The following is a 25,835-nucleotide window of genomic DNA, read 5'->3' as shown; positions in this document are numbered from 1 at the left end:
TCTTCGGATGCATCCGAAGAAGTGAGGTTTTTACTCACGAAAGCTCATGCCCAAATAAATCTGTTAGTCTTTAAGGTGCCACCAGACTCCTTGTTGTTTTAGTAGATACAGACTAACACGGCTACCCCCTGATACTGGACATTTATTTACTCTGATAGAAGGTTTCGCTTGCCAGTAATTCATTTTAACATTTTTTAGAAGGTTTCTTTCTATAAGACTATAATATAGAACTAAACTATAGTTGTATGTAAAGTAAATAAGGTTTTTAAAATGTTTAAGAAGCTTCATTTAAAATTAAATTAAAATACAGAGCCCCCCCCCCCCTGGCCCATGGCCAGGAACCAGGCAGCGTGGGTGCTACTGAAAATCAGCTCGTATGTTGCCTTTGGCACATGTGCTATAGGTTGCCTACTCCTGGACTAAGGGCTTGGCGGAACCCAACTGAGAGTGCCAACTCAGGACAAATTGCTCAAAGAGGGCAGTTACAGCCCAAGGCTGGGTTTTTTTTCTACCTCTAAGGCAAACCAAACCAGCCAGACTAAGAGGACTTTGGTCTCACCCCACTGGCTAACTGCAAGTCTCACAAGCAATCTCCTTAGATACTCCAGTTTCCCAGTATTACCACCAGTACCACTCGTTATGGGGACAAATGGTTATGAAAACCAATACCCCAGTAAAAGAAAAAGGTTCTCCTGATCCCAAAGGACCAAGCCCCAGACCCAGGTCAATATACAAATCAGATCTTACCCACAAATCATGCTGTTGCCAATCCTTTAGAATCTAAAATCTAAAGGTTTATTCATAAAAGGAAAAAGATAGAGATGAGAGTTAGAACTGGTTAAATGGAATCAATTACATACAGTAATGGTAAAGTTCTTGGTTCAGGCTTGCAGCAGCGATGGAATAAACTGCAGGTTTAAATCAAGTCTCTGGAATACATCCCCCGCTGGGATGGGTCCTCAGTCCTTTGTTCAAAGCTTCAGCTTGTAGCAAAGTTCCTCCAAAGGTAAGAAGCAGGATTGAAGACCCGATGGAGATGAGGCATCCGCCTTATATAGTCTTTTCCAGGTGTAAGAACACCTTTGTTCTCACCGTGGAAAATTACAGCAAGAAGGAGTTTGGAGTCACATGGGCCAGTCCCTGCATGCTTTGCTGAGTTACAAGGCGTATCTGCCTTCTCTCAATGGGTCCATTGTATAGCTGATGGTCCTTAATGGGCCATCAAGCAGGCTAGGCAGCGCTAACACCATTTTGTCTGGGATGTCACCCAGCAGCATAGCATAAGTTTGAAATACAGACAGTATAGAGCCAATATTCATAACTTCAACTGCAAAACTGATACACACATATAGACAGCATAATGATAACCAGTAAACCATAACCTTGTCTTAGACACCCCATTTGACCCCCTTTATACAAGATTTGCATGCCACTACAGGACCTTGGTTGCAACAATGATCTATATGGTCCCAGAGTATATCAATAACGTCACATAAGTGTAGGGAGAATTTTTTGTAAAATCCTTCCACCTCTCTCATTCTCTAGTTAAAAAATACAATCCACGTGCTGGCCTATGAGCCTGGTGCTTAGTTGCAGAGGTCAAAGGGAGATTTGCAACAGTGGCTCTTAGCTCCCAGTTGCATATCAGGGGTCAGCAGATGAAACGTTTGCTCGGTTGGTGCTGCATTTGTAGATGCCCTGCAAGGCATCAGGGCTTGGAACATGGAAACTGCTAAAACTAACCTCTTTTGACCAAGGAAAACATCTGCCGAAACCCGGGATCGAACCAGGGACCTTTAGATCTTCAGTCTAACGCTCTCCCAACTGAGCTATTTCGGCTGGTTGTGGTCTCTTTTCTCTCCTCCTTACCCTGAAATTGAAGATTGATGCCCAAGGGTTTATTAAAGGAAATTTAAAGTGTCTTTATTCATGTGTTGATCTAGTGCTTTGGTGTTTGCCTATGTAGCCCATTGCCCATGTATGCAAAGGTCCACTTTCTTCTTTGATTTGATAGCCATCAGCGTGCAGTGCTGTACACAACCAAGGAAGACACTGGCCAAGCCAGTCCAGGGAAGACATGCAGGACAGATACGCCTATGTCCCACTAAAATGATTCCAGTACAGTTGACGTTGTTGCTGATTAATTAAGTGGGTGAGAAGAGAGGAGGCTTGGGTTGTTTTCTTGGGGCTGGGGGAGCAGATTGCAGCGGATGTGCGGGGAGAGGGGGCTAAAATTTGGCTATATATATATGAAATATGTCCCTAGAAAATAGGCCATATTTCTACCCTTACTTCTTTGCAAATGCTGGCTGCTCAGATGCAAGACCAACTGAAGGAAGAGAGGGACAGTCATCCAGGCTTTCTCAAGTGAGCAAAGCATAGGGCTGTGGGGGCAGTGAGGGAGTAAACACAAATCCCACAGAGAGCTTTTTTTTTTTTTTTTTTTTTAATCAGATCAAATTCTGGGGTTCTGGCCACTGGCCCTGCACCCTGGTAGAGGAGGTTGCTGACACTCATGCTGCTGCAATGAGATGATCTGGAGTCGATGAAATGTGCCCTCTCACCTAATACAAAAAGAACGGGAGTACTTGTGGCACCTTAGAGACTAACAAATTTATTTGGGCATAAGCTTTCATGGGCTAAAACCCACTTCATCGGATACATGCTGTGGAAAATACAGTAGGAAGATATATATATATATATATATATATACAGAAAACATGAAAAAATGGGGGTTACCATACCAACTCTAATGAGATTAATCAATTAAGGTGGGCTATTATCAGCAGGAGAAAAATAATCACTACAAATTTTTTCTCCTGCTGATAATAGCCCACCTTAATTGATTAGTCTCGTTTGAGTTGGTATGGCAACCCCCATTTTTTCATGTTCTCTCTCTGTACGTGTATGTATGTATATTTCTACTGTATTTTCCACTGCATGCATCTGATGAAGTGAGTTATGCAAAACCTTATGCCCAAATAAATTGGTCAGTCTCTAAAGGTGCCACAAGGACTCCTCATTCTTTCTGCTGATACAGACTAACACGGCTACCCCTCTGAAGCCTGTCACCTAATCCAGTGTCCTGGGGCTGCACCCCGTCGGACTGTCAGCAAGTTGTGGTGAAAGTCAGCCCGTGTTTGGGATGTGTCAGCCCGCAAGCAAAAAGGCCCCTTTCCTTGGAAGGTGTCACCCATGTCTTTCACAGGGACACAATGTCACAAGACAATCTCCTTCCTTTGCAGCAGCACCTCAGCCTGGTTTCACAAGACCCCCCCAGCTTTTGGGAGCCCCGCAAAGCTAAAGGCCACAGGCTGCATGCGGCCCTGACACCATCCAGCTCACCCCCTGGGCAATACCTAGGAGGGGCCAAGTGGCCAGGCCTCCTTAGGGAATTACCTCCTCCTGGAATCTAGTCTATAGTTAGAGCCCTGGTGCTTTGCATGGCTAATCAGAACATTCTTTATTGGTATTAATGATCACACCGCTGCACATGAAAAAACACACCACCTCTTTAGAGACTAAGTCTCTTGTCCCTTCCCCAGGAGTATTAGCTGTAGCCTTGCAAACCCAGGGGCTCTGAATCGGAGGGATCAGGCAACTGGGCGAGCTGCTGAGGAAGGCCCGTCCTTTTTCCAGTCCAGCCCTTCCTCGCTCGCCCTGGAATAATTTCTGCCACTTTGTTTTGCAAAATTCTTTAAGTGGTAGATACAGAGCAGGACATGAATTTAAGATCTTAGGGGGCTGCAGAAAACAACTTAGCAGCGCGGTCTCTGTGGCGCAATCGGTTAGCGCGTTCGGCTGTTAACCGAAAGGTTGGTGGTTCGAGCCCACCCAGGGACGCGGTTCTCATTTTTTGCAGCCCTGAGGCACGGTCTGGGGCTGGGTGTGGGGGGATGCAAAGGGAACGGCTCAGGTTGCCAGTGGGGAGCTGTGGCTTGTGCAAGGGAAATAAACCCCCTTCCTGAAGGACAGGGGAAGGGAGGCTGCATTTTGCACGAGGGGCGGTAGCATTTGAGTGGGACACTAAGTGTGGGAGGGAAGTCAGTGAGCAGCCAGACAAGAGCTGCCCCTACTCAAGATGGCTGCGCCAGGAGCCAAGGAGGGAGAACGTGTTTCTTTGCACACACACACACACACACCCCAAGCCGGGGCAGCTGGGTGTCCCCTTTGCACCCCCTCGCTAATCCTGTGCCCAGTCTGCGCTGCGAACAACCCCCCTGCAAGTGTCTGGCACAAGTGGGTGCCACGCACACGTGTTCTGCGCCCCCTCGGGCCCCCCGCGCTGCAGATCCCCGTGCCTGGCCTCACCTTTTGAACACCCACACCCCTTTGCAAATAATTTGGCACCGCCAGCCTTTCACACACACACACACACACACCTACCCCTACCTCCTTTCACACACACACCTACCTCCTTTCACACACACACAGATACCTTCACACACACACCTCCTTACACACACACACACACCCCTACCTCCTTTCACACACACACACACCCCTACCTCCTTTAAANCACACACACACACACCCCTACCTCCTTTCACACACACACACACCCCTACCTCCTTTAAAAACAACAAAGAGTCTGGTGGCACCTTAAAGACTAACAGATTTATTTGGGCATGAGCTTTCGTGAGTAAAAACCTCACTTCTTCGCACACACACACACACACCCCTACCTCCTTTCACACACACACACACACACAGATACCTTCACACACACACCTCCTTATACACACACACACGCAGAGGGAGACGCCTCCTTTCACACACACAAACACACAGATACCTTCACACACGCAGAGACACTTCCTTTCACACAAACACACACAGAGAGAGACGCCTCCTTACACACACACACAGATACCTTCACACGCACCCCTCCTTTCACGCACAGACACCTCCTTTCACACACACACACACACACACACCCCTGAGACAGGCGGAACCTGGGGGGCCGCCCTGCGTTTCCCCGGCCTGCCGGGGACCGGAAGTGGGGTTGCACCGGCTCCCGCCGGATGGCTTAGGCGGGTGCACGGCCCCTGCCAGGCAGAGGTTGGCTGAAGGGCTGGAGGCGAGATGGCTGCGCTGGCTGGTGAGCGGGGGGCAGCAGGGGGCGTACGTAGCCCCTCCCCTTTCTGGGGGTAGGAGGCAGGGACCCCCCCTTCCCTGGAGGGTGGGGGAGCCCCCCGTCTAGGACACGTGTGGGGCCAGCCTCCCTGCCTGGGGGGCTGGGAGTGGGGTGGGGGGCAGGGCAGCCCCCTCGAAGAAGGTGGAAAGGGGGTTTGCTTCCCTTCTGTCTTGTGGGGGGGGACCCTGTCCAGTGGGCTCAGCCCAACCCCTCTGGTAGGAAGCCCCCCCCCTTCTGCCCCCCAGCTTTGGGGTCTGGGTGGTGCGTCTCCCTGGCGGGGTGGTGTTTAGGGCTGGGAGGAAGCGTGAGGTTCAGTGTGCAGGACTCTCTTGTAAAGTGCCTGGAAAGTAACTCTCCCCTCCCTCCAGCCCACACATGGATTCTGGCAGCCTGATCCTCTGGGATCTCTTGGGGACCAGTGCGGGCACCGCTACCCCTGCAGCGGGGTTGTGACAGCTCAGTGCGGCTTGTCTGACAAACTCACACAGGTGGCAAGTCCTGGGCTGTTGATCAACAGGCTGCAGGGCGCTGAGCAAACTGAGAAATGCACCACAGCAGGCTCTGAAGTGGATTCGGGGAGTGGCAAATGCTAGGCTCCCCAAACATTAGGCCGCTCTCCCGACCCTAGATGGGTACTAGATTGCTTACTTCCACCCAGGCAGTGCTACCTGCAGGGCTGTCAGTGTGCGAGACAGTTTGAAATAGTGACAAGGCAGGTGGGATAATATCTTTTATTGGACCAACTTCTGTTGGGGAGAGAGACACGCTTTTGAGCTCCACAGAGCTCTTCTTCCGGTTTGGGAAACTAACGGCTAAATCCAAGGTGGAACAGATTGTTTAGCATAAGTAGTTAACAATTTCAAGGGACCGTTGAAAGAGTGTCATTTAAGTCACTGACCTACTTTTGCCCTAGGTAGTGAATTGTAGGCACTCTTTTCTTTTAATCACACTTGTGATTTGGACAGAGGTGCGGTAACACTTTCTTGAAGTGCATTGTTCTTGACATTTAAAAAAGCACCAGCCTGTGTGTGCATTTATTTATTTATTGTTTTGCTTGGTTTAAGGGCTAATTTATTTTAGTGGATAATGTGACTTTGGGGGGAATACAGGGGAATGAGTTAGAGTTTTATGACTGAGAGATCTGCTTAGCTTTCCAATCGGTGCAGAATTATACCCATTTGCAAATGATGATGAGGCAGGTTGGTCAGTATTAAACCTCCTACCTGGGGCTTGGACATCCCACTTCTCCTTCCCCTGCCTCCACCCCCGTTATCCTCAGCTCTGAGCCTTGGGGGAGGAATAGCACACTTGGTGGAATGCTGCTGCCAGGATGGCAATGCAGCACTGTTATCATCTTTCATTGAGATTCTGGCTGTGTTAAAGGTAAACTGCCCTGTGGCTTTTGTTCACAGCTCCTCGCTTGGCCCGGGTTGGGATATTTCTTTTGCGGTAAGTAGCACCTGGTTGGTTGAGCAACCACAGAGAAGAAACTTACTTGTGTCGGGGGGAGAAAGGCAAAATGGATTAAATCATTTTGCTGCTTGCAGCCCTCTTCATGCCTTTCTCGTGAATCCTTCCAATCTGCCGTCTCCACAGCCCTATTCCTTTAATCTATTTCTCCTCAAGTGAGAGTTGAATTTGCGCTGATTGCAGCTACACAGCTCTCTGCTTGAGTTGTTGCTGTTCGTATAGAGACAGTAACCGCAAGTTCTTAACGGACATTCAGGGAAACAAGCCTGACTTGTCTGATTGTGAGAGGGTCTCTGGAAAATGTTGCCCCGTGGTTAGATCACAGGGCTAGAAGTCAGGACTCCGCTTCTGTTCTCACTCTGCCACGGACACTTAATTCCTCCATTGGTCCGTTTACCTGTCCGTAAATGGGGGTATTATGCTTTACAGGGCTGAGGGCCTTAATTAGATAGTATCTGTAAAGCACTGTGAGATCCTAGGATGGAAGGGATGACATGGCTGGCAAAATGTTGCTGCTGCACCATGATGTTTGGCTGTGTTCATTTTTACAGGCCCAGTGCTGTGACTCCTATTCATGCTAAGTCACTCCATGAGACGCCAGCAGCCGGCCATGCTGACAGGTAACGCCACGCTACCATCTAAGTTCTTTAGCTGAGTGTCACTTCTTCAGGTGGGAGATCGCAAGTGATACAGGAAAGAATGCCTGTGTGCTACAGCTCCGTTCCGGTGTATGGCCGAAGAAAGCCCCGTTTCTCTCTCCTCTTAGCAATCAGTATTAAATGGCAAGCTGTTGGGTCCTAGAGATGAGCCTGCCAGGTAGCCTGAGCGTAGTGAAGGTTCCCTGTCTGAGCAGCACATTCCACGATATTTGGGCTTCTCCCCACTATGTGGAATCTGCTCGTTTGAACAGCATAGAGCTCTCTCAGCACGCGGCCTGGTGTGCTATTTTTAATGATTAGAACTCTCCGAAACAAAACTCAATGCAGCATATACAGCCTCTGACCCAAAACCCTCGCCCTCTTCAGCCGCCTGCGTCACAAGGCAGATGAGTGATATTTACAAATATTCTATGTATTGTGCTCCTCTTCTTCGACTGGAATCCTGGTCTTTAATTTGCGGATGAGTTCCAATGCTTGTGAAAGCGGGGGACAAACAGCACTGGTATTTGAGCCGGGTGCATCCTTTCCCATCCTTCCCTCTGACCTGGCTAGCAGTATCCCTGTCTATTCCAGACCACTGGTTCCTTACCAGAGCACCTTCATTGTGACTTGCTCTTCCAATCCTGGATCCCATGCACAGGTCTGCCAGTGGATCCCGGTCCTGAACTGCACCGTCCCCTGCCTTTCCAGCCCTGACCAGACAGCCTTTATTGTGCCAAATGGAGTGGTAGTGTGAGATTTCCTCTGGATTTTAAACTGGCTGGTCCAAAGATGAGCGCTGAGTCTGCCCTCACCCTACTGTGCCATCTTTAGCAGCAGCAGCTGGTATTGAATTGACTATGAGGAGCTTATTCCAGCCTCTTCAGGGGATCGAATGTCCTCAGAGTTGAGACACCTTAGTCAGTGACTCTGTTAATAACCGGGTAGATTGCAAGCTGGTGTTGCCATCCATGCTGTTTGTTCTCAGCCCCTCCCAGGTCCGGCAAAAGAGCACTACCGTCGTCCAGAAAAAATCCTACGTCCCTACCAGCCGGGGAGAGTATGTTGTCACCAAACTCGATGACCTAATCAACTGGGCTCGTAGGGTGAGTGGCCAGGAGCGCCCGTGGCCTGTAAACGAGAACGGGTAACAAAGGCTTCGGAGTGCTTGCGGGAAGGTAGATGAGCCTGTCTCTTCGAAAGGGCAGCAATCGAGTTCAAAACCTCTGGTGCCCTGCAATGAAATAGGGCATGTTCCTTGGCCAGAGCTGGGGGCTTGGGAGTTTCTGCTTCAGACAGAGGACTAACGTCTTAATCTGAAGGCGCTATAAGCTTGCTTAAATATGTGCTGAGAGAGTCACCCTGTTCCTCTGTGGTTTCCCTCCTGCCTTGTATATTCCAGCAAATGTCGCTTTCTTGGCTCTTTATCCGTATCTGACAGGTTTCAGAGTCGCAGCCGTGTTGGTCTGTATCCGCAAAAAGAACAGGAGGACTTGTGGCACCTTGGAGACTAATGAATTTATTTGAGCATAAGCTTTCGTGGGCTATAGCGTGGGGCTCTATACATGACACCTTAAACTGCGGTCTCTCTGCTCTGGAGAGTAAGGCTTTATCCTGGCCAAGATTGCTTTTCTCCATTCTCCTGGGCCCTTGTGCAATTTGTTGTGCGCTGACAGCTGCCCCTCTGTTCCAGATCTGGCTTCATTTCAGTGACGCAAAGCCCACATCCATTTGTAGGACTACATGTGTCCTACACCTTTGCCATACTCTCTCCCTCCCCCCCCACCCCCCCGACTTACTGTCCCTTGAAACATTCTGAGCGGCCCACGCGGGTCTCCGTGCTGCAGACCCCAGTCCCGTAACCTAACTCAGATCTCTGCCATCCCAGAGCTCCCTGTGGCCGATGACCTTTGGCCTGGCGTGCTGTGCGGTGGAGATGATGCACATGGCGGCTCCTCGCTACGACATGGATCGCTTCGGGGTGGTGTTTCGGGCCAGCCCCCGGCAGGCGGACGTCATGATTGTGGCAGGCACTCTGACCAACAAAATGGCCCCAGCCCTTCGGAAGGTATGGATGCTGGCCGCACTGGCAAGTGCAGCTTTATAACTCAGATGCAAACGGAGTTCACTGTGAAATCTCTCTCGCCTCCAGGTTTATGACCAGATGCCTGAACCACGCTACGTGATCTCCATGGGAAGGTAATTGCCAGAGGCTTCCTTATTATCTTACAATTTGCTGGAAGGAAATCGGTTGCCACTGCCTGTATTGAGTCAGTAGATAAAGGGCCTGTTTCTCACTCGTGTGGCCAGCCCTTTACACGGTGTCTAGAGGCCTCGGTGTGAATGAAAATAAGGCCCAAGGTTCCCTTTTGGTGAGGGGGGAGAGGTTAGAATATTTTTTAATATTAGTGTCCTCTCTGGGAGTCAGAACTCTGAACTGTGAGCTATGGAGGGCTCTTTTTACAAAGGAGGGGAGGAGCCAAATTCTGGCTCCTCTGCTGGTGCGAGTAACCCCAGTGACGTGGAAGCAGACGTTAGCACCTGGCAGTGCTGCGTCCAGGTGCATAGGGAGGCAGACGCGGTTAGGAACAGGGCTAATTCCATTATTCAGACTGCACCCGGGGTAGAGCCCCGTGTTCTTCACAAATGTGAAGTGACCCAAAATAAAATGAAAAAATGACGTATTAAATGAACTGGAACTAAAAACCTCGCTCTCTCGTGACTAGAGGGGCAGCCGGGCCAAATTTGTGTGAGCGATGCTGTAGCCCTAACGGCCAGAGTGGGGAGCTGGGCGCAGCCCCATGGGACAGGAGCTGCCGCTGGGGGGGCACGTGTGGGGGAGGTTCGTTCTCCAACCCACCTCCTGGGGGGCAGGAGCTGACACCCCCACAGGGCCTTCTGACCTCCTTGGGAGATAAAATGGATAAACATGAAATTCCCGGGGGGAAAAAACAAAAAATGATTAAAAATAAAAAGAATGTCACAGGGCTCTCCCCACTGGCTTCTCCCTTCATCAGGAAACTCACAAACCTGTTTCTAGCATTGCTGGCTACCCCTTGTGTTTTGGCCTTCGGTCTCATCTGTGCTATAATTACAGCCACACTAAGAAATGGCTCTTAGTAAGTCTTAGGTTGTGATCCCAGTACGCGTTAGTAGCCCTGTCTCTGTTTTCAGAAGTGGTGTCATCAGATCCATAGACTTGCCGGCAGCGGCAGCAAAGTGGCGCTCGCTGTAGCGATTCGTAAACATAAGGACTGATACGTAGCGCTGTAGCATATATGGGCCTTTCCCGTGTGGCTGATTCCATCACGGACGTTTGTAGGCAAGTGGAGATGAATGGTGTGCGGATTGCCCTTCCCATTGTGGCCAGCACCGCTTCACTGAGGGTATGCGGTCGTGGGGTGTAATTGCGCCTCCTGTAGGCGTACTGAGGTAGCTTGACTCTGACTAGCTCAGGTCCTGGAGCAATGAAGCTATGGCAGCAGGGGCTGCAGAGTGGGCTCCGGAAACCTGCCCAGGACCCTGCCTAATTACGTATGGGACTAGCCTGTACTGAAGTGTTATGACTAACACTGCTGCAGCTTCCCTGCTCCAGGACCCCAGCTAGCTAGACTAAAGCTAGCTGGGGTGTGTCTACACGAGCTGCAATCCCACCCGTGAGTGCAGTATAGACCTACCCTAAGAACGTGTATCGGAACGAGCAGCACGCGTCAGCAGGAGCAGCTGTGATTTTAACCAGGCTGGTTTCTAAAACCCTGTTTGTATGCACAGATCATGACGCAGGTTTGGGTTATTATTGTGACTGACACGGAGACTTTTAGAACGTAGATTTCTTTTACATGAATGAAATTCTTAAGTCCTTTGCTCAGAATCTGGTCTGTCGGGAAAGCAGCCGGGGTGTCCAGCGATTCTCAGAACCAGGAGCCTAAGCCAGGCCTGTGGGAGATGCACTGGTGCACAATTATTCATCTGCATGTGCAGATAACCACGTGTCACTTAGGCTCTTGTGTCTTGAGAGCTCGGCCCTGTGTTTTCCTGTGGAATGGCCACAATATTGACCCAGCACTGAACTGTCTGAAACTTGCCCGTGGCTCTAAAGTCTTTTGCTTTAACTGCCATGTGGCTCTGTTCTCTCAGCATCTCCGATGCGCGCGTAAAGTCTTGCCTTGCCTTCTGTGTAATTCTTGCCTCCTGCTCCCGAGTTGCACTGCAAAGGACACTGAACCCTTTACGTCTTTTTGTAGCTGTGCTAATGGCGGTGGTTACTACCACTACTCCTATTCCGTGGTGAGGGGCTGCGACCGCATTGTGCCAGTGGATATCTACGTCCCAGGTAAAAAGAAACTCTGCTCGGCTCTGGGATTACAGTACTTTACTCTAAGCGCAGCAAGCTGGAGCAGAGCTGCGGCAACCGAACGTTGTGTTTTAGTTTGGACTGTGATTGTAATATGTTCTGACTCCTGGCCAGTGTGTAGTTACTTACGGGCCTTTTGTTTAAGTTTTAAGCTGCATCGCTTACATTTTCAGGCTTTTGTTACGTTGTGTTCAAACAAGGCAGTGGGAGAAAAGTCAAATCCTTGTAACTTCTATACTGGCGATTGCATCCAGTCCAGCCTGGGTATTCGTTAGTCCCCAAGGAAGGAATGTTCTGTGTCAAGATGTTCCAAGTTACACCTCTACCCTGATATAACGCTGTCCTCAGAGCCAAAAAATCTTACTGCATTACAGGTGAAACCGCGTTATATCGAACTTGCTTTGATCTGCCGGAATGCACAGCCCCACCCCCCCGGAGCGCTGCTTTACCGCGTTATATCCGAATTCGTGTTATATGGGGGTAGAGGTGTATTTACAAGGAAAAGCAGTTGTGACATTCATAAAACTTTTCCAAGTGCATCTCAGTTCTAACGTCTAAAAATACAGCCCTCTCCTCTGTGACGGCTGCTTTTTTTAATGCAGGAGAAAAATTTTGTGCCTTATTTCTAACTTAACAGTGAGGGGGATTAAACCCCCCTGGAACAAACTGCCACAGATGTCTTCAGAACAAGACCAGCTGCCTTGCTGGGGGAGATGCTTTAGTCAAACACAAGTTATTGGGCTCCATGCAGGGGTAACTGGGTGAAATTCTCTGACCTGTGCTATGCAGGAGGTCAAACTAGATGGTCTAATGGGCCCCTTCTGGCCTTAAAATGTATTCATTTATGCAATCTCTTTCTGAGTGGTCCTTTTGTATGTCAGCTCCAGTACTGGTGTCTTTAGCCCACCCAGTGCAGCTGGCTGGTGTTCATTATGTGTACTGAGGTAGCACCGAGGAGCTCTAGTCATGGAGCAGGACCCCCAGGTGCTAGGCACTGGACAAACGCGGCCCCAAAGAGCTTACAATTCTCAGGCTCTCCCTCTCTCCCTCAGGCTGCCCGCCTACCGCCGAAGCACTGCTCTATGGAATCCTGCAGCTGCAGAAGAAAATCAAGCGGGAGAAGAAGATTCAAATCTGGTACAGGAAATAGCCTCCCTTATTTATGACCTCGCTATTCGCCCCCTTCCCTGACAGAGAAATGTATTTGTATTGTCACGCACACTGCAGCTGTGGTCTGCACAAGCCTCACAATAAACATCATCTGTTTAATGTGATCTCCTGTCTTTAACATCCCCACTCGGTTATTTAAACTGGGGGGGGCACACCTCATAGCTAGTGTCGTTGCACCCCCCAGGTGCTCCCTGGGAGCCATCCCTTTCTTTTTCAGGGACTCCCTGCAACTCACCCAATCCCCTCCCCCTCCAGGTGTTCTGGGTGCCCTCCCCCCACACGCATACCCCCCAGGGGTATAAGGATTAAATCGGATAGGATTCCGAATACACTGGTTCCTGGCTTGAATGGTTCATGCGGGGGAGAGAGCATGCCCACTAGGTTCTTCATATCGTTATCCGCTGTTGGCAAACAAATCTGTTCTGCAACCTCCCTCCCTTCTGCGACTCCGGGTTTGACCCATTGGCTGCAGTGGAAATTGCAGGTTCTGGAAACGACCCTCTTGTGTAGTGATGTTGTTTACGTAAAATAGTGTTAACTGTGCAAGCGGCCAAACCAAGTTCTAATACCAGAGACGTTGAGGCAGATACATAAGTGAGTTTCACAAGTTTCACAGAGTCCTGGCTTGATTTTAAACTGGGGAAAAGTACCTCGAAACTCCTACCTCTTTGACGAGAACCGGCTTGGATTCAGCTTGCGTAGATAAGATTGATTTGGGGTTTTTTGACCCCTCTGTGGTGATCAGGACTGAGACGTATCCCCAGCTTTGCCACAGATGGGCCGTTTGGTAAATCAGTCCCAAGCCTGCTCTAAACCTAACTCCCAGAAGTCTCATCTCCACTTCCTCGCGTGCGAAATTCCGAGCCTGATGCCGTCGGCAAAAGCACAGCTCCAGCAGTGGCTGATATGGACCGAAATCAACATTTACCGTCTTCAGTTCAGCCCATTACTGCAGCTTCTATACCTCCCTTTGCCGCCCTAAATCTCTGCTATCTTTGATTACACTTGTCACGTATCTGTGAACTGATCACGGATCTTCAGTCCTCGCTTCAGCCAACCCATTACCTCCCACCCCTTTGATAATCTGTTCTGCTAAGTTAGTCCCTCTGGATAGATTTTTGCAGCTCTTCTCTGCACTCCAGCTAGTTTATCATCATTGTTCTGATAACGTGATGCCTAGTACAATGTCCCAGGTACGGCAGCACCAGAGCTGTCCAGAGAAGGATTTACCTCCCCGTTCCACGTCTGTGCATACAACACGACTGTATTGGACCTCTCTTTAGAGCTATAGATCCCGTTGGATACTTAGCACTTCTGTACATCAGGCCTCTTATCTGGTTGCTTAACTAAGTGCTGAGACCCTTGCCTGTCATGCTGATCAACATTCTCATTGTTTTCTTTGCTCCCCCATTTCCGTCAGTATCCCCGTGTTAACTCTTGTCTTAGATTGGAAGCTCTGTGGGGCAGGGCCCATGCATTTGTACAGCCCCTAGCGCAATGGGGTCTTGGTTTGTGGGCTCATAGTCTACAATTAGGCACCTACTTTATCTAGAATCTTGCCCAGCAATCTTATTAAAAGGCTGCGGCCTTTGTGAAAATGAGACAGGAATAGAAAGCCTCTAAGCCGAGCTTAGGCTGCCTACATCAGGCCCGCAGGAGCTGCTGAAGAGTAAACAGATTGGTGATTTGCTACCAGCACCTCAAGCCATCTGTAATGAGGAGCCCAGAGCCTTTGCAGCGTTACACATGGGCTTATAAAAAATGAAAATTACTCTGAAGTCTCAGCTGTGGATTGAATCAATTTAATGTCTTTAGTGTTCGTATTAATAGCAGGTCCACCACATCTATGTACCGAGGTGGGTAATTATTCATGTAATGGTAAACTTCCAGGAAGGTCATAAGAATTTGTTACCAAAATCTTAATTAAAAACAGGCCGTTAGCCAAAAATATGAGCAGAGATTCCCACGGGATTTGCTCTGGGAGTTGTCTGAAACTCATTTAATTACACAAATGCAAATGTCAGGCTTTCAGAATTAAACTCGGGGGTGGAGGGTACTTTACTCGGCTTGTCGTGGAGAGTCAAGTCTTGATCTTTAAAAAAAGACAGTGTTCCCCAGGAAACCTAGATTTGGAAATCCCTCGTTCAAGTTACCTACAGTCCCCTCCTGATTTTTCCTTTAATCCACCTCTGTGGAGCCTACAGCGAGGGCTCTGCGCGCTGGTCAAACCCCACACTAAAAACGTTCTTTAAAAACGTAGGAGAAATTCCACAGCCAGGCCATCCCACAAGGGGTCTGCCCTCGGGGCAGATTTCTTTGATCAAATAACACCTAGCTCTGACCTAGTGTCTTGGAGCCATAGATCTCAAAGCATTGGGGGGAGGGGATAACGATGTATTGTGGATGGGGAAACTGAGGCACAGAGGGGGCAGTGACTTGCTCAAAGCACCAGCAGCCCAGTGGCAGCGCTGGGAATAGAAGGCAGGCGTCCTGAATCCCAGTCCTAGCCACTTGGGCCCTCTGTGGTGCAGGGTCCACTACCGACGTGCTAGTTCTAAACTGTCACAAACTTCCAACTCTACTTTCCCAAATCCTCTCCGCCCTCCAATTTTCCTGGAAAGTCCAATCAATATGTTAATGTTCCCTCATTAGTACTGTAGAGCGATGACTATTTCCTCCCCTCCCTGGATTGGCAATAGCCAGTCCTTGATGATTTCACTCCAGCTGGCAGCATTTCTTCCCTCGCTCTTTGTCGCAGCAGCTGAGCGAGCGAGACGGGAGTGGGTGCCGGGTGGCTGCTCACTCTTTGAGGATGGTGGGCGTGATCATCTTGTGGAAGGAGTAGTAGCGGCAGTCCTCGGGTGGGATCAGGTCCATCGTGCTGGTGCTTATGTTCTCCTTCTTGAACCCTGCCTCCATCAGGGGTGCAACTTGAGTCTCCTAAGAGAGGGACAGGTGAGACAGAGACCGGTGAGGTTCTGAGCCACCTCCGACTGAACACGCCGTCCGTCCCAACGTGATCCTCGATGAACGCGACGCCTAACCCTTTGTTTAACCGGTCTGGTTACGTTAAAACGACTCTGCCCCAGCTGCTAACATGGCTGAAGCTTTAGAACGGCCCTGGAGAAACACCCACTGTACTTCATAGTGCTTCTGAAGTGTATCCTTTAACTGGGTCCCTCCAAGCCCTACTTGTCAACCGTTCCTTCCTGCTCCTGTTACCACCTGCCTGTTGTATAACCGGGCCATTTACCGGAGGGTCTGTTTCCAAAGGGCTGAGGACTGGCCTGCTTTTCTGTGGATCTAATCCAGGCCTGTAAAACTCAGGTGCTCGTTTGTGTCTGCAAACCGAATGGCAGGTGCGAGGCTAAATGCAGCTCTGCACCCACAGTCGGGCAGGTGGTAGGACTCTGGTATCTGTAAGTTCCTGTCAGCAGCCACCTTGGGTGAGTGAGAAACGACTGCAGGGTTTGGCACCCCCTCGCCTGCGGTCGTGTCTGCCATCAGGCTCTCCGAGCCTCTGCCCCTCCTCACCTCAAACATCTTCTCGATGTCCGTGTACTGCGTCTTCAGCAGCTCCCCCCAGGATGTCAGGTTGCAGTAGGTGAGCACGCCGCCGGCTTTCAGCAAGCGGAAAGCGTGACCCTGTGGAAGAGGGAAACAAACCGGAGGCTGATGGGATTTAGGGGCCGGCCTGAACACCATGCTCCTCTCTGCCCCTTTCTGGGGCAGGAGCCTGCCCTCCGTAGCGTAGGGTTGACAACTTGTAATATTTAAAAAACGGACTCTCCAGCAGGAGTGCCAGAACTTCCCCGTCCCTCCTCTTCCCCCAAAGCCCCACCCTGTCCCGCCTCTTCTCCTGAGACTCTGCCCCGCCCCCCCTCTTCCCCCAAAGCCCCACCCTGTCCCGCCTCTTCTCCTGAGACTCTGCCCTCGTCCACTCCTCTCCCTCCCCCCAGCCTGTCTCTCGCTGCTTTTCCCCTCCCACCCCACCCCCGCCAGGAGGGACTTGCCTGTGGAGATGGGTCTGGGAATGGCTGAGTAGGGGCTGGAGTGGGTGATGACCCAGTGCCTTCCTGCGTGCAGTAACTGGACTTTGGGTGTCCGGTCAGTAGATCTGACTGGACACTGTCAGGTCCCCTTTTTGACTGGATTTTCCAGTCAAAAACCGGGCACCTAGCCACCCTACTGTAGCGCCTGCTATCTAGAACAACCTCCTCTTACGTCTCCCCTCTCCATTTCCTTTCAGAGAATCTCAGAAAGCTTCAATTGTCCCTTGCTAGTGTCGGTCCCTCTCCCACGTAACTCCAGCAAAACACTTCTTGGGTAGCATTGGTAGGAAAGGTGTCACAGGAGACAAACGTGGGCTACGTGCAAAAATCCCACGTCCTAAAACACCCTGGACCCCAAAGCAGTATGGAGAAGCTGATGGCTGTAACGTAACAACGGGCAAAGGCTCATCCTAGCAAGTCTCTCAGGGCCGGTGCCATCTCATGACAACTCCCGTGTGGCTTTGGATGTGGGCTACAGATCTAACTCTCCAGCTCAGAGGGGCCGTCTTTCCTCTGGGGAATGACAGTCCTGACCCTGCCAGGTGAGGTGTCCTCAGTTCCCAGAGAAACCCAACCGGAGCTGAGAGCGCTCAGCACCTTGGCTGAGCAGGTTCCAACCACCTGATGCTGCTGCAGAAACACTAGCAGGGGGCTTGCAATATGCAGATAACGCGTGAAGAACGCTGCTCATTGGAGAACAGCAGCAGAGCCTTTTACCTTGATAAAGCTGAACTGGTGGGTGTGCCAGCTTTCTGCCGACAGGGGATAGGTATCATAGAGGATGCCTGTCCAGGAAAACCGAGGGAAATACTGCATTAGCTGCGAGAAATGCTGTAGCACGGCCTGGGACCATTTAGTTGGGCTAAGATTCCTCTTCGTAGCTGGCTGCCTGGCGTGTCCCCCCCCTTAATACATGACATTTGAGTCACTTGCATTTGATAACACCAACGTTGGCGATAGCTTCATCGTAGCGAGAACAACGTGCTTTCCTTCTGCCAACCTTTGGCAGGCTGGGCTAAGCTGGCTAGCTGAATTTCATCCCTCCTGCTTTAATGAGGCAGCAAGGCCTAGCGGCCAGGGCCCTGAGCTGGGAGTCAGGAGGCATCAGTTCTAGTCTTGGCTCTGCCACTGCCCTTGGGCAAGTCACCCCCCTTTTGTGTGCCTCAGTTTCCCCTCCAGCCCTTTGTCTTGTTGATTTAGACTGTAAGCCCTATAGGGCAGAGATTGTCTCTCACCATATGTGGGTGCACCAGCTAGCCCAATGGGGCTCTGGGGCTCTATCCACTAGGTGTCACAGCCTCCCATGTAGCTAATGTGCAGCTCCTCCAGCCACGCATGGTTTTTAAAGTCCTAGGGCCTGATTTTTTTTTCATAGCACCTGAGCAAGGTCAGCTCCCTTTGACCTGGCTGGGAGTTTCAGGTGCTCAACACCTGTGACAATTAGGCCAGCTGGTATATTTTCTTATGGGTGCGTGGTCATTCCTACTCTTAGCATAAATAAGCTCAGGTCCTGTTCACACTGGGTTTATGTAGCTCCCTCCTATGGAGTATATAGCTAGGGCCTCTGATTCATGCGCCATTTGAATCCCTCCATTGTCTAATGGCCACACCTGTCCTAGATTCCAGAACATTTCAGGCCAGAGCACGTGCCACTCTAAATACTGCCCAATAAACTAGGGCTTGCGGGCTCTGGCGTAGTTTGTCTTTCTCTGGGCCCCTGATCCATGGATGTTGTGGAGGTCCTCACTGCCTGGCAGCCTCCTTCCCCGGAACCCACCCCTGGGATTCCAATGATCCCTTTGGATTTTTATTTCAATCTGCTTCCCTTACCGTCGAAGTGTCCATCTGGCAGCGTCGGCGCCACGTCCTCCCACAGCCCCTTCAAGGGGACGACCTTCAGGCAAGACAAGAAGTCACAAGATGGTATGTAGGCACAGATTCTGATCAATGATTGACCAAAGAGAGAATAAGCAACACCCAGGCAATGGGGCAGGAAGGAAGAGTTGGATCAATGTCCGCTACAGGCAGCAATAAACTTGGTTTCCTCTTAACAAGCCCCGATTAAATATAAAAGTTCAGCTCCACAATGGGTGATGTCGCTGGAGCGTGATCGCTTCAAAGGAGCTAAGCTGATCTGCACCGGGGATTGGGCAAGAGAGAGAGAGTGTGTGTGGATCACAAGACCAGGATTTGCAACTTCTAACACACAGCTATTGGGCCAAATCCCACCCTGGTGTAATTCAAGTCCATTTGTTGCAGTGTAAGTTACACTAGGGATGGATCTGGCCTAGTAAAAGTGTGCGGGGGGGGGGCGGAAAGAGTCCACAAGTCAAATTCAACCCCACTGGCATCTCGCTGGTCCTCAGTGGAGTGGCATCTATGTAACCCAGGGCTGATGCGGTGCCCGTGTGTGTTAGATTAACTGAGGATCCTCTACCCCAGGAGTAGGCAACCTATGGCACGTGTGTCGAAGGCGGCACGTGAGCTGATTTTCAGTGGCACTCACACTGCCCGGGTCCTGGCCACTGCTCCGGGGGGCTCTGCATTTTAATTTAATTTTAAATGAAGCTTCTTAAACATTTTAAAAACCTTATTTACTTTACATACAACAATAGTTTAGTTCTATATTATAGACTTATAGAAAGAGACCTTCTACAAACGTTAAAATGTATGACTGGCACGCGAAACCTTAAATCAGAGTGAATAAATGAAGACTCGGCACAACACTCCGGAAAGGTTGCCGACCCCTGCTCTACCCCATCAAGTGGACTCTAATACACTGTGACTGATTTAAAAAACGGGTTTATGGTGCAAATTAATGAACAACTTGATACTAGGGAGCGTACGGGAACCGTGTGGGGCCAGTCTTCGCTTTACTGAGAGAGTTAATAGTTTGCTTCATGGAGTGGTTGTGTGTTGCTAAACTTTTCTTCTGCTTCCAAGTTATGAAAGTTTGGGGTTTTTTAACTCTGGTTCCAAGGGTTTCCTCATTCTGCTCAGGGAAATCTAGAGGGTAAGAAATGGGCAGGAAGGTATTGTATCAACCAGGCAAGGTACTAAAACTTCAGCAGGACTAACATCTGTTAGTCTTAAAGGTGCCACAGGACTCTGTTGCTTTTTACAGATCCAGACTAACACGGCTCCCCCTCTGATATTCAACAGGACTTTATTTTTACCAAGTTGCTGCTGCACCCTCTGTAACTCTCACTCAGCCTCCTCAACTCCTCCCCCCTCCTTCCTGTCCTTTCAGACTCCCAACAGCCAGTGCTCCCAGTTCTAATAATGACAAGCAACATCTAAACACCACAGAAGGCCGGCCTAGTGGTTAGAGCACTGGGGAGAGACTCGCAATCTGGAGTCATTTCCTGGCTCTGACCATCTCCCTGTGTGACCCTGGGCAAACCACAATCTAGCCTGTGCCTCACCTCCCCAGCTGTAAGATGGGGGTAATGCTTTGGGGAGTGGGAGGAGGGACAGAATCCTTTACCAACTGCAAGGCACTTGGAGCCTGGTGATAAGGGCTGTATATGGACATAGCTACACAGCCAGAGATTGGGATAAGTCCTCTCCACCCCCATCCCAGGCCATATTGTGGCCCTCTGATGCTCCCATCTGAGCTCAGCTGTAGCACGGAGTCTGCAACACATCCTTGTCTACAGCGAGCGGAGCTGCTCGTACCTTGTGTGGCTGTTTCTTGGCCCACTCCTGCAGCCTCTGGAAGACGCCCTCATTGCATTCAATGATCCAGTGCTCCTCAATGTCGAACTCTTCCAGTTTGGTGGCGGCGATGGCCATGCCAAACCCCACTTCCAGCACACGGCCGCCTGGGGAAAGACAAGTCACAGCCTGGCTACCAGTGTTCTGCAGGCACGCTTGTGAGTTAAATGACAGCTGTCTTGATCGCAGGATACAAGGCAGCTGGTCCCTTCGTCTTCTGAGCTCAGATACGAACCTGGGAGGAACTGGCTGGGCCGGTATAGAGCCTTTCACCTATAGGTCACTGGTGCGGGTCCAAGCCAGGCTGCTAGTGACCAGCAGCCATTCCTATCTGAAGGCTTTTTGGTCTTGATGTCTGCCCCCACCCAGCTGGGTCTCCTCTCTCGACAGTCTCAGCAATGTGACCAAGGACTGGATGGGCCACGGAGACTGAAAATCACTCTTAGCCCTAAAGGAGGTCCCTCCAGGCCAGGGTTGGGTCACATCAATAGGGTAGCTTGCAGGGGAAGCTTGTCCCACCTCTGCATGTTGGACCCATTCTCAAGCCAGGGGATTTTCATGCTCTGGCCCCTTTCATTAGCACTAAGATCAAGGCAAGCTGTGAATCAGCACTAAGGGGCCTGCCCAGCCGGCTCAATCAAAACTGGATTGGAAAACAGGGTGCAGTGATTTGTTACTTATCTACTCCCACTCTAGCCATGTCTCTCCTTCCTCCTGTACCTTAAACACAAAACCTTCCTCCTAACTCATGGGTGTCTTGTCTTACTGGAGAGAAAACCCAGCAGATGTGTTGGAAGAGAAAAGGAGATAAGGAATTTGAAAACCTCTGGAAGGAACAAGATCCACATGGCTTGGCAGGCTAGAAAATTAATTCATCAGCACGGGAATGACTCGGTGCGTGCAAACTCCCAATCAGTGGGCGTAAAGTCCTACCACTGACCCCCTTTCACCAAGGATGTGATGGCATTACTTCCTCCAGCAACATGCAACCCTGTAAAATCGGTGAATGGGCATGAATGAAAGGAATGTTCTGCATACCTTATTCGTTTGGTCTATTGTCAGTCACCTCCCAAACACAATCATCATTTTATTCTTAAGGGGACATTGTCGGGTTAAAATGTTACTTAAACATAAATATCCTGTCATCCAACTATTAATCCCTGAAATTATTAAAACTAGACAAGAAATTACTTCCCCCGCCCCCATTTATACTGTTTCTTTGCTGGTAGAGGGAAACTCAGTTTGTCAGTTTCACCTATGTTTCTAGTCAGTTTCACTCTCTTTTGGCTCATGAGGTCCTGATCCTGCAAACACCTATCTGCAGGCTTAACTTTAAACATGTGACAGTCCCACTGATGGCAAGGGGACTGCTCATGTGCTTGTATAACTGCATGTTCAGGATCAGAGCCTAACTGTATGGGAGGCTGCTTTGAAAATGGAACACTGGATAAGTGTGAAGTATTATTACCCTGTTCTGGCCCTCGTGCATTGGAGTCACACTACAGTGGCTGGAGCTGCTCAAGACTCCAGGTAATCTTTGACTCCATAGGGACAGAGGACTGCCAGACCTGAAGAAAAACTCTGTGGAGCTCAAAAGCGTGTCTCTTTCACCAACGGAAGTTGGTCCAATAAAAGATATTCCCTCCCACACCTTGTCTCTCTCATATCCTGGCACAAACATGGCTACAACAACACTGCAAAACAGACTGGAGAAAAGCAGAGGTCCAACTCCTCTCTGACCGTGGCCATCACCAGATGCTTCAAAAGAAGGTTCAGAAATTAACCTGCCCTTGGAGAACGTTTCTTCCTGACCCCCATCAGAGAGAGGTGAGTTTATGCCCTAAAAGAGATTATCGCCCTTCTAAACTTTGAGGATTTTTTCCTCCAAAACAATTTTAAAAACCCATAATACCTTCATTACTTATATGAAATGTGGTTAGACCTTTTCCTAACAAAACCAAACTACCTGATTCCTCTGGGCTGTTTCTCTGGTAATAATTCACTGCTTGTAGAAATGCCACTAAAAATCTCCAGGTGCCATGTTTCAAGAGCTTTGGGCCTAAACCGCAACGTACTGAAGTCTTTACCACACTTGGTAAAGCAGCCCCCATCCTTTCATGTATTTATACCTGCTCCTGTATTTTTCACTTCCTGCATCTGATGAAGTGAGTTCTAGCCCACGAAAGCTTATGCCCAAATAAATGTGTTAATCTTTAAGGTGGACTCCTCGTTGTTTTTGCTGATACAGACTAACACAGCTACCTCTCTGAAACCTGAAGTCCACGTGAGTCTTTCCATTCATTTCAATGGGCTTTGGGTCAGACACTTTGTTTTTAAATGAAAGGTAAAGTGCAAAGATCAAGTAGAGCACTGGAGGGTTCTGGTACTTTAGTCCCTCCTCCCATACAGAATTGCAGACCTCCCTTCCCCCTCTCTTGCCCTACGGATAAGTCTGCAGCTATTTGGAAACCTGTCTTCTATTACACAGAGCACAACTGTTTAACACAGCTACTGTTACAGTGGGGCTATTCTTAACCTTGCCTCTAGTGGAGCATATGGTTTTGCCTGGCATTTACAGTTAAAATGTGGATTGCATGACAGAGAAGAGTGAACACCAAGGACAATGGACAGGAGATTATATATGCACTGTTGGAGTTCTCTTGACTTTAGACTGAAAAGCTACAACAGGCCTGATTTTCCCCCACAATGTTACCTTCAAAGCGGTGCAGAAATCAAATACTTTAAAGGCATCCATGTAGAATGAAAGTCCAAAACTCTGATCTGAAGTCTCCATCTATCTGGGTGAGCCATATTTAAAGTTTAGTTAGGGGACATGAACCACTGTACTGATGTACTCAAAAACACATTTTCCCCTCTGGCTTCATTGCTCTTTGAATCACGAAGCGAATCAATGTATAAAAAGCTGACAGTGACTTTGAGATGCTAGCGGTAAGTGCTGCTAACAATACAGCGGATAGTTACATGGGCAATGAGTTCACTGGAAGGTTTAAAAAACACCACGCTTTCGGCTGTATGCTGGGAGCCCAGCTCCTTAGTTAAAAGAGCTGTATGTTTTATTCAACACCAGTCTTCATACGGGAAGGAAAGGCTTGTTACGTTATCAATTCATTTCAGGATACGCAAAGCCCAGCTCCTATTGACAAAGGAAACAGAACTTTCAATCTTCTAACATGTAGCAGCTTCCCTTTAACACGATCAATTGGTGCTGTGAACAGTGCAAAGGGATAATCAACTGAAGCAAGAGTCCAAAACACACGTACGCCCTCAGCCGTGTCTGCAAACTGCTCTTTATTTCATAGTCTGAGCTGCACATGTTAGACTAAGAACATAGTGCAACATTAATTCCCAGGCTAAATTGCTGATTGTTGCTAGTCTTCGTTAGCTGTTGTTCCCAAATGCACAAAAACTTTGGGAAGCTTATCTCAACTAACCACAACAAGAAGCCCCGTTCAGGACAGCGTTCCAGAGCGGAGAATGACAGAAAACACTTGAATTCAGTTCCAAATAAAATCCCTCCGAATCCCCACTGGTGCATCACAACTCCTAGCTGCGGACAATACTCGCCCCCCTGCAAGGAGCTGGGACCTCACTAGTCACTTACCTTTGGATGCTGCTACCGTAGCCAGAGAATGCATGTAAGGGGTCTCCCACCTCTCCATCACTGGTTTGCCCAAGATCTCTAAGTGGGTGTCCGTCTGATTGAAGCCAGCGTCTGCCTCCTTCCATGACGGCTTGCAGTTCTCTCCCTGGAGGAAGATAGGACAAGCAACCTCGGAGGAGCTCATGGTAGAGGAAAGTCCAGCAGGCTAAGGAGGGGAGAGGAGAGAAAGGGAGCCCCCGTGATCTCGCTGGCTTTATATAGGCAAGCCAGAAAAAGCTGCGTGTGCAAAGAAGAGCAGAGGCTACTTCTGGGTAAAAGGGATCCCTTATCTGGGCTGTGGTCCTGAGCATGCCCAGTAAAAAGTGGGAGAGGAGGAGGGCAGAAATGTGAACGAGGAGGGACATCTGCTGATGCCTTGGAGAAATGCATTGACACAGATTACCCGGCTGAGCGAAAGCAGGTTGCAAGGAGACATGTAAACAGAGCACTTCCCCTCCCTCTGTGATCAGGGAAGGAAGGAATCTTTCAGTATCATTCCATCTGACACACGGAGCCAGCTTATACTAATTGTAAGACAGGACAATGCCAAGGTGCAGGACACGCTAACGGAACAAGGATATTAACGCCTCACTGAAACCTGCAGCAAAATCCCTTCATGCAGACGAGTCTGAAGGTATCTTAAATGAGAATCCCGGTCTAAAAGAGGGAGATTTGGCAGGTTTGGAAAAGGGTGTGTGAGTGAGGGTCCACTACTGGGCAAAAGGCAGCTGAAATCAATGGCTCGAGAGCTAGGCTCATACTTACAGTTCCTCAAGGCAAGGAGAAGTCCTCAGCCACAACAGATAATCATCAAGGAAATTCCTGTCTAGCCACACTCCATCAGCCGCCCCTAAAAGTGCAGCCTGGTTGGATGGCATATCTCTGCCCAGCACATGGGTTTATGATCTGTACTCTACCCACTGGGATAAAAGCAATTCTCTTCTCTCGAAAAAAGATTGCGCTGTTAGCCTAACCTTATGCCAGGTGCATCACTTATGCAGTTGTCAGTTTTGTGCAAGCCATCTGCCTACAGAAACACCAGACCCATCCCAAACTGGGGTGGGTCCGTGCATCAGTCTTTCTCTGTGAATTTTAATTCTCTTTGCCCAAGCCCCTGAGATACAGACTATCCCGCAAACACTTACGGGTATGCTTAACTTTACGACTGTAAGTAGTCCCATCAACTTGGTAGTAAAGTGAATTCTATGAATAACACTTTGCAGGATCCGGGGATAGGGGCATGGTTTTCGTAAGTGCTGAGTACCCACAGGGTCCACTGAACTCAGCCAGAGTTTTGGGTACACAGCACTTCTGCCAATCAAACCCTTAAATATCCTTCTGGGATTCACTAGATGTCCCTGCTTCTCTCTTATCAGGAGGGCGAGCAGGGCATCCATGCTGTGTGACTATTTCAATAGAGAGAAAGTTAGATTTCCAAAAAACCCACCTCAAGTGTCAAGTATCAGAGGGGTAGCCGTGTTAGTCTGAATCTGTAAAAAGCAACACCATCACAGGACCTAACCAGATCAGCTACAACATCACCGGCTCATTCACCTGCACGTCCACCAATGTTATATATGCCAGCAATGCCCCTCTGCTATGTACATTGGCCAAACTGGACAGTCACTACACAAGA

General features: G+C 49.4%; 2 protein-coding genes and 2 non-coding genes across 4 annotated transcripts; 2 read left to right on the top strand and 2 right to left on the bottom strand.

Moving 5' to 3' along the window:
• Positions 1 to 1,766: 1,766 nt before the first annotated feature.
• On the bottom strand, positions 1,767 to 1,839 carry TRNAF-GAA. The gene has a single exon. It is a non-coding gene; the product is annotated as a tRNA-Phe (tRNA).
• Positions 1,840 to 3,769: 1,930 nt separating this feature from the next.
• TRNAN-GUU lies at positions 3,770 to 3,843 on the top strand. The gene has a single exon. It is a non-coding gene; the product is annotated as a tRNA-Asn (tRNA).
• Positions 3,844 to 4,926: 1,083 nt separating this feature from the next.
• On the top strand, positions 4,927 to 12,868 carry NDUFS7 (NADH:ubiquinone oxidoreductase core subunit S7). The gene is made up of 8 exons (XM_034755208.1): positions 4,927 to 5,101; positions 6,550 to 6,586; positions 7,159 to 7,227; positions 8,234 to 8,351; positions 9,134 to 9,313; positions 9,398 to 9,444; positions 11,490 to 11,578; positions 12,652 to 12,868. The coding sequence occupies exons 1-8, from the start codon at positions 5,086 to 5,088 to the stop codon at positions 12,747 to 12,749; spliced, it is 654 nt and encodes a 217-aa protein (XP_034611099.1). The 5' UTR covers positions 4,927 to 5,085; the 3' UTR covers positions 12,750 to 12,868.
• A 1,687-nt stretch (positions 12,869 to 14,555) lies between these two features.
• On the bottom strand, positions 14,556 to 24,495 carry GAMT (guanidinoacetate N-methyltransferase). The gene is made up of 6 exons (XM_034755207.1): positions 24,161 to 24,495; positions 20,500 to 20,645; positions 18,652 to 18,715; positions 17,539 to 17,606; positions 16,304 to 16,414; positions 14,556 to 15,709 (listed from the first exon to the last, which is right to left on the bottom strand). Exons 1-6 carry the CDS (start codon positions 24,342 to 24,344, stop codon positions 15,569 to 15,571), a joined length of 714 nt encoding a protein of 237 aa, XP_034611098.1. The 5' UTR covers positions 24,345 to 24,495; the 3' UTR covers positions 14,556 to 15,568.
• Positions 24,496 to 25,835: the final 1,340 nt, after the last annotated feature.

This window comes from Trachemys scripta, chromosome 22 (genome assembly GCF_013100865.1).
Source record: "Trachemys scripta elegans isolate TJP31775 chromosome 22, CAS_Tse_1.0, whole genome shotgun sequence".
In the NCBI taxonomy this organism is placed as follows: domain Eukaryota; kingdom Metazoa; phylum Chordata; order Testudines; family Emydidae; genus Trachemys; species Trachemys scripta.
This window is presented reverse-complemented; position numbering and strand designations above follow the sequence as displayed.

What these genes read in the sequence shown, in the direction of transcription:
- NDUFS7 (XM_034755208.1), top strand. An exon ending in GTTGGGATATTTCTTTTGCG is followed by an intron (nt 6,587 to 7,158) that starts GTAAGTAGCACC and finishes TCATTTTTACAG; the next exon opens with GCCCAGTGCTGTGACTCCTA. An exon ending in TACGTGATCTCCATGGGAAG is followed by an intron (nt 9,445 to 11,489) that starts GTAATTGCCAGA and finishes GTCTTTTTGTAG; the next exon opens with CTGTGCTAATGGCGGTGGTT.
- GAMT (XM_034755207.1), bottom strand. Translation starts at nt 24,344, where the DNA reads ATGAGCTCCTCCGAGGTTGCTTGTCCTATCTTCCTCCAGGGAGAGAAC. An exon ending in CCAAGAAACAGCCACACAAG is followed by an intron (nt 18,716 to 20,499) that starts GTACGAGCAGCT and finishes TCTTGCCTGAAG; the next exon opens with GTCGTCCCCTTGAAGGGGCT. An exon ending in ACCAGTTCAGCTTTATCAAG is followed by an intron (nt 16,415 to 17,538) that starts GTAAAAGGCTCT and finishes CCTCTTCCACAG; the next exon opens with GGTCACGCTTTCCGCTTGCT.